Source organism: Trichechus manatus, unplaced genomic scaffold, assembly GCF_000243295.1.
Source record: "Trichechus manatus latirostris isolate Lorelei unplaced genomic scaffold, TriManLat1.0 scaffold00004, whole genome shotgun sequence".
NCBI classification, from domain to species: domain Eukaryota; kingdom Metazoa; phylum Chordata; class Mammalia; order Sirenia; family Trichechidae; genus Trichechus; species Trichechus manatus.
This window is the reverse complement of record NW_004443940.1, coordinates 33,345,932-33,360,923: the sequence shown is the minus strand read 5'-3', so window position 1 is coordinate 33,360,923 and position 14,992 is coordinate 33,345,932. Positions and strand designations below refer to the sequence as shown.

The window sequence follows — 14,992 nt, the reverse complement described above, 5'->3', positions numbered from 1 at the left end:
TGCTAACCCAAAGGACAGTGGTTCGAACCCACCAGCGGCTCCACAGGAGAAAAGACCTGGCAATCTGCTCCCATAAAAAGGCCAGCCTAGAAAGCCCTGTGGGGCAGTTCTGCTCTGTCACGTGGAGTCACTACGAGTGTGAATCGACTCGTCTGCATAGAACAGCAACAACGAAACACAATGAACGAGGTTTGCAGTTACCTCTCCACCCTGACGATGTATCTGCTCTGTGTTTGTTTTAGCAGCTCCCTTGGGGGGCCGCATGTGATAAAACAAGAAGATGGCCAAGATCAACACCCAATACTCCCACCCCTCCCAAGACCAGCTGGCGGTAAGGATCATGGACAGAGATCTCGATCACGTTGAAAATGGCATCAGCCGGTAAGTAAGATGGCCCTTTCATTTGATACCTAGACCAGCCCAGGTTATTCCGTAGTCAGACCTGGGAGAAAGAGTACCTTAGCACTGGCAAACCACAGGTTTGGGTGGAAGGGGAAATTCACAGTGCTCTTTCCACCTTCATTTTTCATCACACTGAATTCACAGCCCCCAGTGAAGTAGGTTCTCCCTCTCCCCCCATTTTAGAGATGTGGAAAATGAGGCCCAAAAAGTTGCATAACTTCTAGAAGATGACAAAATGAAGGTTCAAATACAACAAAATATACTGTAAAAAACTCCCCAAACTGCCACCCATTCCCTCACGTACAACAAGCATTGGTTGCAGTCCTACTGTGTGCCAGCCACTGTCCTGGGCACTAGGGACCTAGTAGAAACCCGACACCCTACCCCTCACCTCCAGGGAAGGTCAGAACACAGGCCAAGCCTGGAACATCCAGTTCATGGGCCTGTGAGGAGTGGATTGCGCCTCCACAGTTAAGCCATCGGCCCATCAATGACATCCTGATACAGCTGGCCGCAAGGAAATCTTGAGTTCTAGGATGTTGGGTTCTACTTCTAGTCCCGTTTTGCACAGTGGTTAAGAGCTCAGCTGCTGAGCAAAAGGTTGGCAGTTTGAATCCACCGGCTGCTCCTTGGAAACCCTGTGGGGCAGTTCTACTCTGTCTGTAGGGTCGCTAGGAGCTGGAACCGACTCGACGGCAATGGGTTTAGGGTATTGTGTTCTACTTCTAACCCCATTTCTAACTTAGTAGACCTGGGAAAACTCACTTAACTAACTCTCCGTGCCTCACTGTCTTCACAAATTGGAAAAGTATTCTTTTCCAAGCTCCCGGCATGATCGTGAGGATACAGGCAAGTATCTATTTGGAGAAAAAGGACTTACATTTTTATTTCCTTAAATTCTCAATGAGATGATTTAGTAAAGACATGAGGAACCTTATTTCCAGTATTTATGTTATTTTTGTCCTAAGTATATGGTATGGAAAACTTCTCCCTCCTATGATACTTAAATGCATATTATCTGGTGATCAAAAAATGCAGCGAAACCCCTCGGTCCCCACAACCCCAGGATGTACACCTCATCCATCATCTCTTCCCATTCATTTATACGCGTGTCACTTCCTCACGCATGCACATCTGTTCTCTCTCTGTCAAGGTTCTTGGCCCCAACATCTCCGAAAACTCTGCGAATAAGCAATGGGCTTAGGATTCTCTAGAGAAAAAGAACCAGTGAGTCACATATGTATATATATATAGAGAGAGAGAGACAGAGAGAGAGAAAGAGAGAGAGAGAGGGCAGGGCCCTGGTGGTGCAGTGGTTAAGAACTTGGCTGCTAACCAAAAGGCTGAAGCTGCTCCTTGGTAAACATTTCAATGGTAGAATTTCAGGCATTAAGAAACAAGTGCATTGAGAAAAAAAAGATCCTCTTCCTTGGAATTATGTCATATAAGGCTCTCCCTGTTCTTCTGGGCCAAATATGCCTTTCTGTTGTTGCTGTTAGGTGCTGTCAAGTCTGTTCCAACTCATAGCAACCCTATATGCCTTTCTAGGCTTGGGCATTTGGACAATATTTAAATCAACATGGAATCATCTTTTCCCCCCTTCATCTCCCTTGTAAGGATCAGGAAACTGAAGCTCAGAGAGGGTAAGTGACAGCCCAAAGTTCAGCCAGCACATAGGTGCTGGAGGCAGGATTCGAACTCAGGTCACTGCCTCATGCTGCTGCCGCCCCTGTGAGTGGGGGTCAGAGATGCGCGGCTGGTCTCACTGCTGCCGCTAGCAGGCCTGCTTTTGTGATCTGGGTGGGTGCTGCCTTCCTGGCCCACTGGCTCTGATGTCATGGGCATTGATTGCTTTGCTGGTCTCCGAGTACGCCCTCAGTAACTGCAGAAAGCAGCCTGGGCGGAAATGCCGTGCCGACCGTTTGGTGCCTGGGGCTCCCTGAGGAGACGCGGCCGTGGACGGAAGGCCTCCTGATCTGGGATTGCCTTGGGGACCTTCCTGGCACACACCACTACGACCCAGGCACTGGGGAGGTGACCCACGGTTCCCCTGCCGCTTCCTCCTGTGACTGACCAAGGTACCTTGGAAGGTGTGTCCCACCTTCATAGGACACAGAAGATCATGGGGGCAGGGAACCGGAGTTTGTGGACTGCAGCGGGGGCTCTGACAGGGTCTCTTATGTGCATGAGGATGAGGTGCACGTGCTCTCTGATGGAGTACGTTCAATTTGGTGGTTTGGAAATGAAGAGCCACAGCCAGGTAGTACAGCCGGAGGGATCAAAGCCATTCTGAACAGATGTCTCTAGCGGCGGGCCACAGGGCTCGGTCCTTAGCCACGTCCTGTTCAGCTTCTGCTTTAATCAGGGTCATACAAGAGAATGGAGCCCTGGTGGCACAGTGGTTAAGAGCTCGGCTGCTAACCAAAAGTTGGGCAGTTCAAATCCACCAGCCACTCCTTGGAAACCCTTTGGGGAGTTCTACTCTGTCCTATAGGGTCGCTATGAGTCAGAATTGACTCGATGGCAATGGGTTAGGGGTTAGAATGCAGAGGGTGGCTCTGTGGGGTGGTTGAGAGCAGAGGCTTTGAAATGGGAGTGGAGTGATATTCGAATATCAGCTTTGCCACTTGGCTCTGTGACTTTGGGAAAATTACTTAACCTCTCTGGGCTTCTGTTTCCCCCCTTATTGGGTGGTGTGGATTAAATAATAAAATGTTTGTGGCCTACCCACAGTAAGCACTCACTAAATGGTATCTGTTTGTCTATGGCATTAGTGAATGAAAAGGAGTTGGGAGAAAAGGCTACTATGATGCCCTCATATATCAAGAGTCCCAAAAAATCAGTGACCAGAACAAATGGGAAGGCCCTGTGCTTAGTCCTAAAGAATCAATTGCATGCGCACAAGATAGGGACTTCCAGCTTGTGCTTTAGGACTCCGGGTTTCGGCTGATGGCAGTTGGTGGTGGGACCACCATAAACACACAGACCAACAAAGACCTTTAGGATTGACCTCAGTCTCCCTGCCCAGTCAGGCGGGAACACGAGGACCTGTTCACAGAGTGACCACGACAGGGAAAAGACCTGGACCAATGAGGAATGGCTGGGTGAGCTGGGGGTTTCCAGCCTGGAAAACAAGAGGCAGCAGAGGTGTGCTCGTTGTCAATCACTGAAGGCTGTCGGGAAGATGGCGCTCCTGACTCCTTGTGGTTCCAGCAGAAGCAGCTCTGATGTGGGGAAGCTGAAGGAAGAGCCTGCTGGCAGGCAGAGCAGTCCAGAGAAGGGTGGGACAGGCCCTGGGGGGCAGTGTGCTCCCCGCTGCTGGAGAGGCACGGCGGGAGGAAGGGATGCGGCTCAGCGCTGGACCAGCTGATTTTTGAGAGTTCTCCCAGCCCTGGGATTCAGGACTTTGGCTTCTAATCATTTGCCAGGGAGACACAAAGCCTGTTTCCTGACATTAATTCTTGCCTCCTGCTTAAACCGTGTTACAACCTTGTTAAGAAGGCCGATTAGCTTGGAATCAGTCACGTGATGGGATTAATTTGTCTTGCCTTGGCGCCTGAAGACTCAGAGAAAAAAATGCAAATCCCTAGAGGCCAGGGCCTGGATGGCTTTTAATCGGGCTGAGAAAACTTCAGCCCTAAACCAAAAAACAAACAAACAAATCCATTGCCATCGAGGGGGGTTTAAAAGAAAGAAAAATATTCCCGAACACATTGGTCATATTCCACGCAATTCAACAAAGACCAGGCTCTGCTGATGTGACTGGTGCCCAGATTCTATACTACAGACTATAGTTCCGTACAATAGAGAACTACTGCGCTACCCACTCCTCACGTCTGGCCGTAGTGAACGCCAACGTGCAAGGTGAGAGTAACGCTGGCTGTGAAGGATAAGGTACGTGTCAGCTTGGCTGGGCCATGATTCTCAGGGGTTTGGCAATTAGGTAATGATGTAATTTGGCAGTTATGTCATGATGTAGTCATCCTCCATTTTGTGATCGGATGTGGTCATCCTCCATTTTTGTATAATGCTGAGTTTTGCATACTAACCTAGTCTTTGGAACCTAACCATGTTGATAAGTGAGGGGTGGGTGTATAGAGCATAGTTCTATCTATATTCATGTTTTTTACCATGAATTGCACAGGTGAGCTCACTGCCCAAGTTACCTTTGCTTTGCAGGAGACCAAGACTAAGATTTAGCAAAAGGGCCCAGTGGAAATGGATTTTCATTTGAAAATACAAACGGTTTGAACTGCGCATGGAAGGCAAGGCCAATTCCGTATAACATTCTGGGCCCTCCTGTTAACCAGCTGGTTCCCAGGAAGGCTGACAGACAAGCACACCCAGACCCCGGCGGGTAGTGTGACTGCAGACACACAAAGGGAGAGGAGGCTCGGGAAGGCCTCTGGAGGGGTGGCCTTAACCAACCAGTTGCTGTTGAGTCAATCCTAACTTGTGCGTGTCAGACTATAACTGTGCTCCACGGGGCTTTCAATGGCTGATTTTTTGGAAATGGCAGATCACCAGGCCTTTCTTTTGAGGCACCTCTGGGTGGACTTGAACTGCCAACCTTTCGGTTAGCAGCTGAGAGCATTAACCGTTTGCACCACCCAGGGACTCCGAGCTGGCCTTGGAAGGTAGGATTTCAGTAGCCGGGATGGGTGTGAACCAGAATCCTCGTTCTGGCAGCGTTCTGTGAAAACCCCTGCTGTGTTTAGAGGTGGCCGGCAGCGAGGGCTCCTCCCCACCCCATCCTCTAACAAGGACCACACGGCATTTCTGCTGGGCTGCTCCCTTCCTCCTGCCCGCGGACAGTAGTAAGGCTTATTAAAGGAAAGGCCCCATTCATCCAAAAAGCTGGGACTTGCTTCAGCCTGAACAGAGGTGAGGAGCCCCTGTATCGAGGCTCAGCGACGGCAGCTTTCCTCACCAAGCAGAGCATCTGGCCGTTTCATCCCCAACTGTGGCCAGGAGGTGGACGAGCTTGAAATCAATTTAGCTCGCTGCATATGTGATTTCTAGTACCCTCTCGCTGGGTGAGGAGACATTGTCAGAACTGCAGCAAGGGATTGTCATGGAGACCAGGCGACTGGCTAAATCCCAGAGAAGTTCTTTCAGCAGCCAGAGGTCTGCCAGGTAACAGACCAGCCTCAGCCCTCACCTTGGGGAGGGGACAGTGTGGCAGAAGGAAGGCAGATACATCTCAGGAAGAAGTGGTGGGTGGGAGCGAGGTTAAAGAAAGGCAGCGGCAGAGCGGTCAGTCTATCCGTGAGCTATTTCCTCCTGGGTCAGGTGTCCTGAGCTCAGGAAGGGCGAAGAACAACTGCCTTTATCTTAAATAGCTTTTATAAAAAGTGATATTGAGGTACTTGCTCAATTCTGGAAGAATTCAGAAAAGAGATAACTGGGGACAGTGGTCTTGACCAGCCAGCCATGAAGGTCATTGGGTAGATAACCCGCATACTGCATACTGACGGTGGGTGGGTCTGATGCAGCCTCTGGCAGGCTCTCACAGGTACGTGTCTGGACTTCATAGGACGCTGGCTCCCTTGCAAAGGCATTTGAAAGATGAACTAGGCTGGTGATCCCTGTCTCCCTTCCAATCATACCTGTATCCCAGCTTCAGAAGCTGCACCATCTTGGGCAAGTCATTTCATCTTTTCAGATGTCATCTAGTGAATGCACGGCACAGCGCCTAGCCCGCAGGCTGCTGCAAGGCCGCGTCGGGGCCAAGCGCTCACAACGGACGGGGGCTCAGGAATATGGGCTCATTATGTCCCCCCGCCAACCAAAATCTTTAAAAAAAACCCACTGCCATCGAGTCGATTCTGACCCATAGCAACCCTATAGAACAGGGTAGAACTGCCCCATAGGGTTTGCAAGGCTGTGATCTTTACAGAAGCAGACTGCCATCTCTTTCTCCCCCAGGGTGGCTGGTGGGTTCGAATCACCAACCTTTCGGTTAGCAGCCGAGCGCTTTAACCACTGTGACACCAGGGCTTCTCCACCGAAGTCTTTTACCCATGCCTAATTTCAGATAGGTGTGTGTTCTACATATTTTACTGAAGATTATTGCCAAAAAATGTTACATATTTATTTATCCTTCATTTTTTTCCACTGTAGAGGATGCCAAACCTACCATCATTACTTCACTGTTCCTAAGCCTGGGCATTTAAGCGGTTACCCGTGTTTTCGCTTCACTAATAAAATGCCATCTTGAGGCCCTTTGGTTGCAAGGAAGGGACCCCTCACACTGGGCGAGGGGACGGCCGTCTCCTAGGCACGGGGCCAGGGGCCAAGGCAGCTGCCTTCTCCTTCCCATTCGCTGGTAGGGTTTCGTGGTCTGTGCTTTTTTCTCCACGTCTCCTCTGTTTTCTTCCCTCAGTAGTCCGTTTTCCTGTGCTCACACGTCTCAGTCACAGACCGAAAATGGCCTTCATCACATAATCTTTGAGTTCAGACACCCACCCCCGTGCTGAAGTGGCCATTGGTTCAGAACCTTGAGCGAGAACCTGATTGGCTGCTGGTCAGCCAATGGACTGTCTCTCTGTGGATCAGCTGTCCTCTGGACCCTGCTGGCTGAGGCTGGTGGGGAGTTATGAACTTGGTTCCACCCCTTCAGCAGATAGAGGGTGTGAGTAGGGGGCACGGCCAGAGAAGAGGGGCTGGGCTGTTGGCGGTGGTGGACGCCATGAGTAGTATACTGTATCCAACTCATGGCTCCCCCATGTGTTACAGAGTAGAACTGCTCCTTAGGGTCTTCTTGGCTGTAAACTTAACAGAAGCAGATTGCCAGGACTGCCTTGTGCAGTACCTCAGGGTGGGTGCCAACCATACAACCTTTAGGTTAGCAGTCTAGCACAAATCATTTATGTCACCCAGGGACCTTTGGGCTGGGCAGGTACCTCAAAATATGTCTATAGCAGCAGCTATAAGCGTCGCTGTACATGGGGTGCTTTCTTGCTTTGATTTATTTCCTTAGGCTAAGATCATAAGAGTGTGATTAGGGTCAAGGTAAGTGACAATTCATGACTCATCTCCAGGCAGCTCAGAACTGATTCTGACCAGGCAGACCTGTCCGTGGGGTCCCCTGTAGATGGCAAGTCAGGGAAACCAGGAGCAGAAAAGCCAAGTGGAGTCTCTCTTTCCTTTCCACTCTGGCAGAGATGGGGAGGCAGAGGGTGAGGGAAGGTCTCTCATGGGAAAGCTTCAGCTAAGCCAAGCTCTGAGGACATGGACTACCTGGTCAGGGGTGCTCGAGCCTGTGACAAGCCCCCAGCAGGGTCTGGCTCCAGGAGAGCAGTCCAGAGCAAGTTGCAAAGAAACTTCTACACAAACCTGGGGAGAAAACTAGAGTTTGTAGGAGATAGAATTGATAAAGATTGGGAAAAGAATCTAAGTTGCATCTGGGTGCTTGTTTCTTTAAATTTCACTCTAAATTTTGTCATCATCTAAAAACAGTATTTTTTCACCGTTACTATGCTTATCAGTCATAAGAAAGAGCTCTACACTGGGCAAAAGGAATGATGAATAGAAAAGTTTACTAATCACCCATTTGGGATCATTCCTTTGGTAGCGTCCAGGTATTAAAAAGACGAAGCCAGAATAAACCCAGTGCCCCTTAGTGTACTGAAGGTTTACTACGAGAGGAAGACCCCCAACGAGATGAACTGACACAGTGGCTGCAATGATGGGCTCAAACATAACAACGATTGTGAGGATGGCGCAGGACCAGGCAGTATTTTTTTCTGTTGGACATACGGTGGCTATGAGTCAGAACCGACTCGTCAGCACCTAACAGCAACATACTGAAGGTGGTAGACAGAGAAAAGAACCAGCCACCCTTCACTCCTCCTTTCCTCTCCTTTACAAACAGTTAAGGCACTAGGCTGCTAACTGAAAGGTTAGAAGTTCAAGTCCACCCAGAGGTGCCTTGGAAGAAAGGCCTGGTGATCTACTTCTGAAAAATCAGCCATTGAAAACCCTAAGGAGCACAGTTGTACTCTGACACACATGGGGTCGCCAGGAGTCAGAATCAACTGGGAAGAAACTGGCTCCCCCGCAGGGTAGAGGTTGCAAACGTGGGCCCACAGGGACCCCAGCACCCACATCCTGCTGGTCACCTCTGCTTCTGCCCTGGCTCCTCAAGAAGAAGAGCACCTTTCTTCTACCTCTTCACACTCGCCATCGGTCTGTCTGTCGGTTGCCCTTCCAGGGTGTCGCGACTCATCGTCTCGCTGCGAGCTTGGGCGGCCAGGCATTTACACCACGAGGACCAGCGACCTGACTCTTTCCTGGACCATTTCCAGGGGGCTGAGCTCAAGGAGGTGTCCAGCCGAGATAGCACCGCCCAGTCCAACCTGGGCAGCCAGGAGCCACCAAGCAGAGAGAAAAGGTAAGGAACCAAAAAGGAGGAGGAGCCACCTGCTCAAGACGGGGAGGGAAGCACGTGGCTTTGCCGTCCAGCTGTGATGCCCCCAGTGGGGCAGGGTGGGAGGGGCTGGAGCACCGTCCTCACAGCTGGTCCTTGAAGAGGGCGTCTGTCCACTGGGGAACGCTGTAACCCGAGCACAGCCCTCCTCCCCCGGACTGCAGAAGGGGGAGCCCTTTAAGCAGAGTCACCAACCTGGTTGACCCTTCCTACATGGCTGTTAGCACCCCTGGAATCACTGCTCTGAGAAATGCATCTGGGACGCTGGTCTACCACCTCCCTCCCTCAAAGGACCCTCGTCCCATGCCTCATTTTGTTCAAACACAGGGGCTCGGAGCCGCCAGCCTCGGGGGCACCTAAACGGTGCCTACACTTTCCCATGTAATTGTGTGGGCATTTTTCTGGAAGAGGTCTGTAGTTTGGTCTGTCCCAGATCAGTCAAAGTGGTTATGTGAGGGCGCAGTAGGTGGGAGAGCGGAGGGGACAGTCTGCTTTTCAGTAGGAGGGTCTGTGGGACAAGGCTGCTGAGTGTCCTCCCGCATGGCCCACCGCCCGGGCTGGGGGACTGTGGTGGGTGCTGGCTGTCACAGACACCCAGACAAACCTGCTGGGCTGATGCGCCCTGCTCACACACACACACACACACACGCACACGCACGCACGCACGCACACGCATGCATGTACACGCATGCACACGCACACATACACACACACGCACACACACACATACGCACACACACACAGCAGCTCGCTTGTTCTTGAGAAGTGCCCCCTGAGAGTGGTCTGAGGATAAACCTCTGGGCCACCACAAGTGGGTCACTTGTCCCTGAGGAGAGTCTCCTTCGGCCACTTGGGGCAATCCCGACGGGAGGAGAGGTAAGAGCCTGAGGGGAAGGCTAATTCTTGCCCAGATCCTGCTTTCTAAAACACAGGTTGAAGATCTCTCTTTTTGGCTGAGGCCCCTAGGTAGTACCAAGATTTATAAGATGGGAAGGTGAAAATAAGCCTGATGTCTGCAGAACAGAAGGTCCCTGTGTAATTTGTTAGGGAAAATGCCTTCTGTTTTTGCATGAAGTCAGGATAAGGGCTCCGATTTGGGCTTCTCAGATGGGACATACAAGTACCTAACCCCTGGGGAGTAGAAGGTCGTGGAACCACGGAGAAATGCAGTAGATCTCCCTGGAGCTTCAGCTTTACTTCTGTTGTGTATGTGTGCATGTGTGTCTGTGTGTGTGTGTGTGTGTGTGTGTGTGTGCGCATATATGTGTGCACGTGTGTGTGTGTGTGCAGGGGGTTATAGTACATGTTAGGCAGTTGACTGCAAAATGTACAAACATGTTTAAGATAAAATATGAGGGTTCAGAGAAATTTCTTGGTGGTGGCCCAATAGGTTATGAGGCCCACATCCTCTTCTTTGCTGGGGAAAGGTGAGCAAATGATGGCTGAGAGGGTGAGACCCTCAGAGAGGCATTCTTGGGCACGTGTTGTCACACAAGCTGGACTGCAGACCCTCCTGGTGGCCTGGGCTCTGGGAAGGGGACATGGGAGGGCCTGGGGGGCAGCTCTCGGTTCCCAGGCTGGGTGCTGGCGATGCCTATCCCAGAATCCCAGGACCAGGCTCCCAGACTGAGAGAGGCCTGCATCCTGTTCACTGCTGGGACAGAAAGACAGGGGGACGGCAGACAACATGGAAGAAGAAACCACGGAGGAAGAAAGGCGACGGCAGGAGAGGAGGAAAAAGAGATCCTTAGCCAGACTTTCCAGGACTTCCGAACCAGACGGGTTCAGTTCCTTTCGGGCCAGCAAAGACTTCCTTGGCTTAATCAGATTATCTTCTCCACAACCTTACACTAATGTAGATGAATATTCGATGCTGTGCCCATTTTCAAGTATGGCCAGATGAGCAGAGAGCTGAGCCAGCAGCACATCAGAGTAGGACCCGCCTATATCACAGACACGTGGTCACCCCCCGGAAGGTTCCGGGTGTGTAGATGCTGTGTGACGGTGCAGGATGGCAGCTGATCAATCAGGGAGGCTTTCTTGGGGAGGGGGATTTTGAATTTTTTGAGGCAAAGTCCCATCTGTGAAGTGTCTGTAGAGGCCTGGCTTCCTGGTTAAATGTTGCACTTTCCTGAGAAGGCTTGGCCTGTGGGATCCTGGGAACAGAGACATGGAGCACCCAGGCCGCTGCACTACATGGATCTGAACTGTCACTCCTTCAACATATCACAGGGGTTGATTCCTCGGGGGAGTTTCAGATGATCAGAACCTGTTCCCGTCACAGCCACATCTTGGATGGGGAGAGAGACTTGGGCAAGGCAAGCAGACATAGCCGGAATGAAGGCAGGAAGGGATAGAAAACTGGATGAATGGAAATAGGGAACCAGGGGTGGCGAGGGGGAGAGTGTTGACACATCATGGGGTTGGTGACCAATGTCACAAAACAATTTGTGTATTAACTGTTTAATGAGAAACGAATTTGCTCTGTAAACTTTCACCTAAAGCACAATTAAAAAAGAAGAAGAAGTAGTAACCAAAATGAGGCCTGGGAGATGTTCAGCGTTGTAGAGAGGCATCTTGGGAGGCAGCCCAGTGTCCCTGGTCACTGGGGTCTTCTACAAGTGGGTCTGCAGTGACCACAGACAGGCGAGCCCCTTCCAGCTCTGTGCGTTCAGATTCCCCAATGCTGTGCTCTCTCTGCCTCTCTGCAGCGTCTGGCCGCTGGCCAGAAGCAATGCCAACACCTCCAACAACTCAGGGAAGGAGTAAGTACCTGCGCTCCTGAGTAGAGCCCTGCTCTCCTCCCCCAGCCCCCTGCCCCTCGGAAGCCCAAGCTTTGTCTCCCTCCTCAAGTACTCCTGCTCCCCACCCCCAACCAGTAGACCATTCCAGAATCCTGTCTCTGTCATTGGAAATCCAGCCCTGTGGACAAATGGGGGACGGTTGACTGTACTGTGGGGCTGTGGACTCTCCTCTGTAAAGCCAAGGGCTGGAGTGGAGAAACGTTTCCCACCTTAGCATCCTGTATCTCTGTGCGTTGAGGGGGCAGGCTTGCTGATGCTTCACGGAGCAGCGGATATTCTCCTCAGGGATGAAACACATTTCCATTCTGCAACTTCAAGCTCCTGTGTGTCAATGAGATGCCCTTGTCTTACAGCCAATTCAGGCCAATTTTGAGGGTGTAATCAGGGCAGCGGAAAGAGGAAATTTAAATATTTCCGGAGACTAGCCTCTTGAAATGGTGACCTGCTGTGATTACTTTCTATTGCCAGATGTTGAGCTAGCAGAATCGGCTTGATGAGTGATTCTAGCAGACACCACCCAAGGGCCCAGGGGAGTGTATGCGTGTGTATATGCAGTGTGGGTGTGTGTGCAGGTGTGTGTGTGTGTGTGCGCGTGTGTGCATGGGGGGGCATGTGTGTGGGTGTGGGTGTGTGGGGGCATGTGTATGGGTGTGTGCGTGTATGTGTATGTGCGTGGGGGGGCACATGTGTGGGTGTGGGTGTGTGCATGTGCGTGTGTGTGCGTGTGTGTGTGCATGCGTGTGTGGGTGTGTGTGGGTGTGTGTGTGCATGTGTATGTGGGTGTGTGTGCGTGGGTGTGCGTGCGTGTGTGTGCATGCACGTGTGCGTGCGTGTGTGCGTGCGTGTGTGTGCATGCACGTGTGTGTGCGTGCGTGTGCGTGCGTGTGCGTGTGGGTGGGTGTGCGTGTGTGCGTGCGTGCATGTGTGTACGTGTGGGTGTGTGCGTGTGTGTGCATGCGTGTGGGTGCATTCGCACACCCGTGTATGTGCGCCATTCTGCAGCCTCGGAGCCTCTTTATGGAATAGCTTGGGGGGGAAACGGATGGGAAAAAGGTCTCAGCTGGAGATGGGGGAAATCATCAATGCTGGCATGAAATGCCAATTTCTTCAAATCGAGAGAAATGTACCAAAACTTTTTCTTATTATTTCCCTCTTTGTTCCTCAGACAGAACTTTTTTCTCTTTCCTTCCATGAACCTTAGTTGCATTTTGTTTGCCTAAATTGGGACATCGAATCTAGAGAACCAAATTCCAACAATCAAGGAAAATAGAATTATTTCATCTGCAAAACCATAGTAATCATGATGTGCGCTTGGTTTAAAGCTAATCCTGATGTCACACACCCCTGAGGCCCTGGTAGATGAAGCCTCCCAGTCAGGGAAGGACTCAGGGCGCCAGCCACCGTGAGCGGAGATCCTGTGGGTCTTAGGCTTCTTTGTCCTGCCGCCGGGAGAGATGAGTAAGGATGGGGGCGGCGGGGGGACACTGTTGGCTGCAACACACTCTTTATTCTTTATATTCAGGCTTCTGTTATGGGCCCGACTCATACTGACCCTACAGAACAGAGCAGAACTGCCCCATAGGGTTTCCAAGGAGCAGTTGGTGGACTTGAGTGGCTGACCCTTTGGTTAGCAGCTGAGCTCTTAACCACTGTGCCACCAGGACTCCATGAGTCGGAATCGACTCGATGGCAATACGTTTGGTTTTTGGTATAATGGGCCCACTCTGTAGCCAAGGACCTGAGGACAAAATCAGGGACTGTCCCAAAAGGGGCCATCTGGGTGCAGAAGACACAGGCAATAATTCTTGATGACATCTCTCCCCATTCTTCCCCCATATTTCTGGCCTTTTCACTTGATCCCATAAATCCTAAAAATCTTTCCTGTTCCCAGCCAAAACCAGTATCACTGGGCTATTCCGGGATGCAGCTGCGTGGCGCTGGGTCTCTCCTAGGCCCTCAGCAGTTGGCAGGCAGAGGAGAGGCCAAAGCGTGTAACCTGCTGTAATTGCTTTCTATTGTCAGATGCTGAGCTGGCAAGATCAGTCTGATGGGTGTTTTGGGGACCACGAATCAACAAGGCAAGCTGAGCCTGATGTAATTAAATTCCATGCAGGGCTAAGCCAGCCCGACGAGCTTGTGAGCAGCGCCCTCTGCTGGTGGCTAGGTGTTAAAACTTGAGTGGTAGAGAACAGACTTCAGGAATCATATTGTGAGGTAGATGCCAGAGAATGGAGGCTGGGTGACTGCCCTGCTTCCTCCCATTGATCATTTTAATAATTTTTTATTCTTATTTACTATTTTTTTTTGAAACCCTGGTGGAGTAGTGGTTAAGAGCTACGGCTGCTAACCAAAATGTTGGCAGTTTGAATCCACCAGGCGCTTCTTGGAAACCCTGTGGGGCAGTTCTACTCTGTCCTATAATGTCGCTATGAGTCAGAATCAGCTCAACAGCAACGGTTTTTCAATGAGATTTACTTTTTTTATATAGTCCTCGCCTAAAACTTGGAAAACAAGGAAAATCACACCCGAGCACATACGCAGAAGAAGTATACTTCGCGTTAGCATGGAACCCCGGTACCATCCTTTTTCTAAGCATGTATATGGAATATACGTATGCAATGTACTGGTTAAGAGCGTTTGTATCCCAACTCACCACCGAAGAGCTCTGTGACCCTGGGCAAGTTACGGAACCTCCCTGTGCGTCAGTTTTGTGACTTGTAGAACAAAGATAGTGATAGCGTCCTACTCCCAGGGTCATGTGACGACTAAGTGGGCTAATATGGGTAATGTGCTTAGAACATACCTGGTACACAGTAAGTGCTAAATAAATATTGGCTAAGTAGAGGGTCAGCGAAAAAGACGGAGACCCTCAATGAGATGAATTGAGACAAGGGCTGCAGCAATGGGCTCGAACACACCAGTGATTGTGGGACTGGCGCAGGGCGGGGCAGCGTCTCAGTCTATTTACCATCACGTGAGTCAGGGCTAACCCAACAGCAACTACTAACAATTGTGATGGACAGAGTCATCATCCCCTCCCAGGATGACCATGTCCCTGGAACCTGTGGCTGTGTTACCTACAATGGCCGAGGGGACTTGGCAGGTACAGTTAAGTTTAAGGAACTTAAAATGGAGAAATGACCCTGGATTAACAAGGTGGGCCCAATCTAATCACGTGAGTACTTAAAAGCAGAAGAGGGAGGTAGAAGAGAGAGGAAGGAGGAGAGATTCGAATGTGAGGGACTCAAGCAGCTGGAGGAGGGGCGCCATGACCCACATTATGCAGCAGCCTCCGGAAGCCGGGGAGCGTTCCTAAGCTTACAGCCAGCAAGAAGATGGGACCTTGGTCCTACAA

General features: G+C 50.9%; 1 protein-coding gene across 1 annotated transcript in view; it reads left to right on the top strand.

The window, feature by feature from the left end:
* Window positions 1–280: 280 nt before the first annotated feature.
* CNGA3 (cyclic nucleotide gated channel subunit alpha 3) overlaps window positions 281–14,992 on the top strand; it is a 28,035-nt gene continuing 13,323 nt past the window's right edge. Inside the window, 4 exon segments of the mRNA XM_004369333.1 lie at window positions 281–381; window positions 5,425–5,538; window positions 8,618–8,797; window positions 11,545–11,602. Coding sequence (XP_004369390.1) covers window positions 281–381; window positions 5,425–5,538; window positions 8,618–8,797; window positions 11,545–11,602 — 453 coding nt within the window.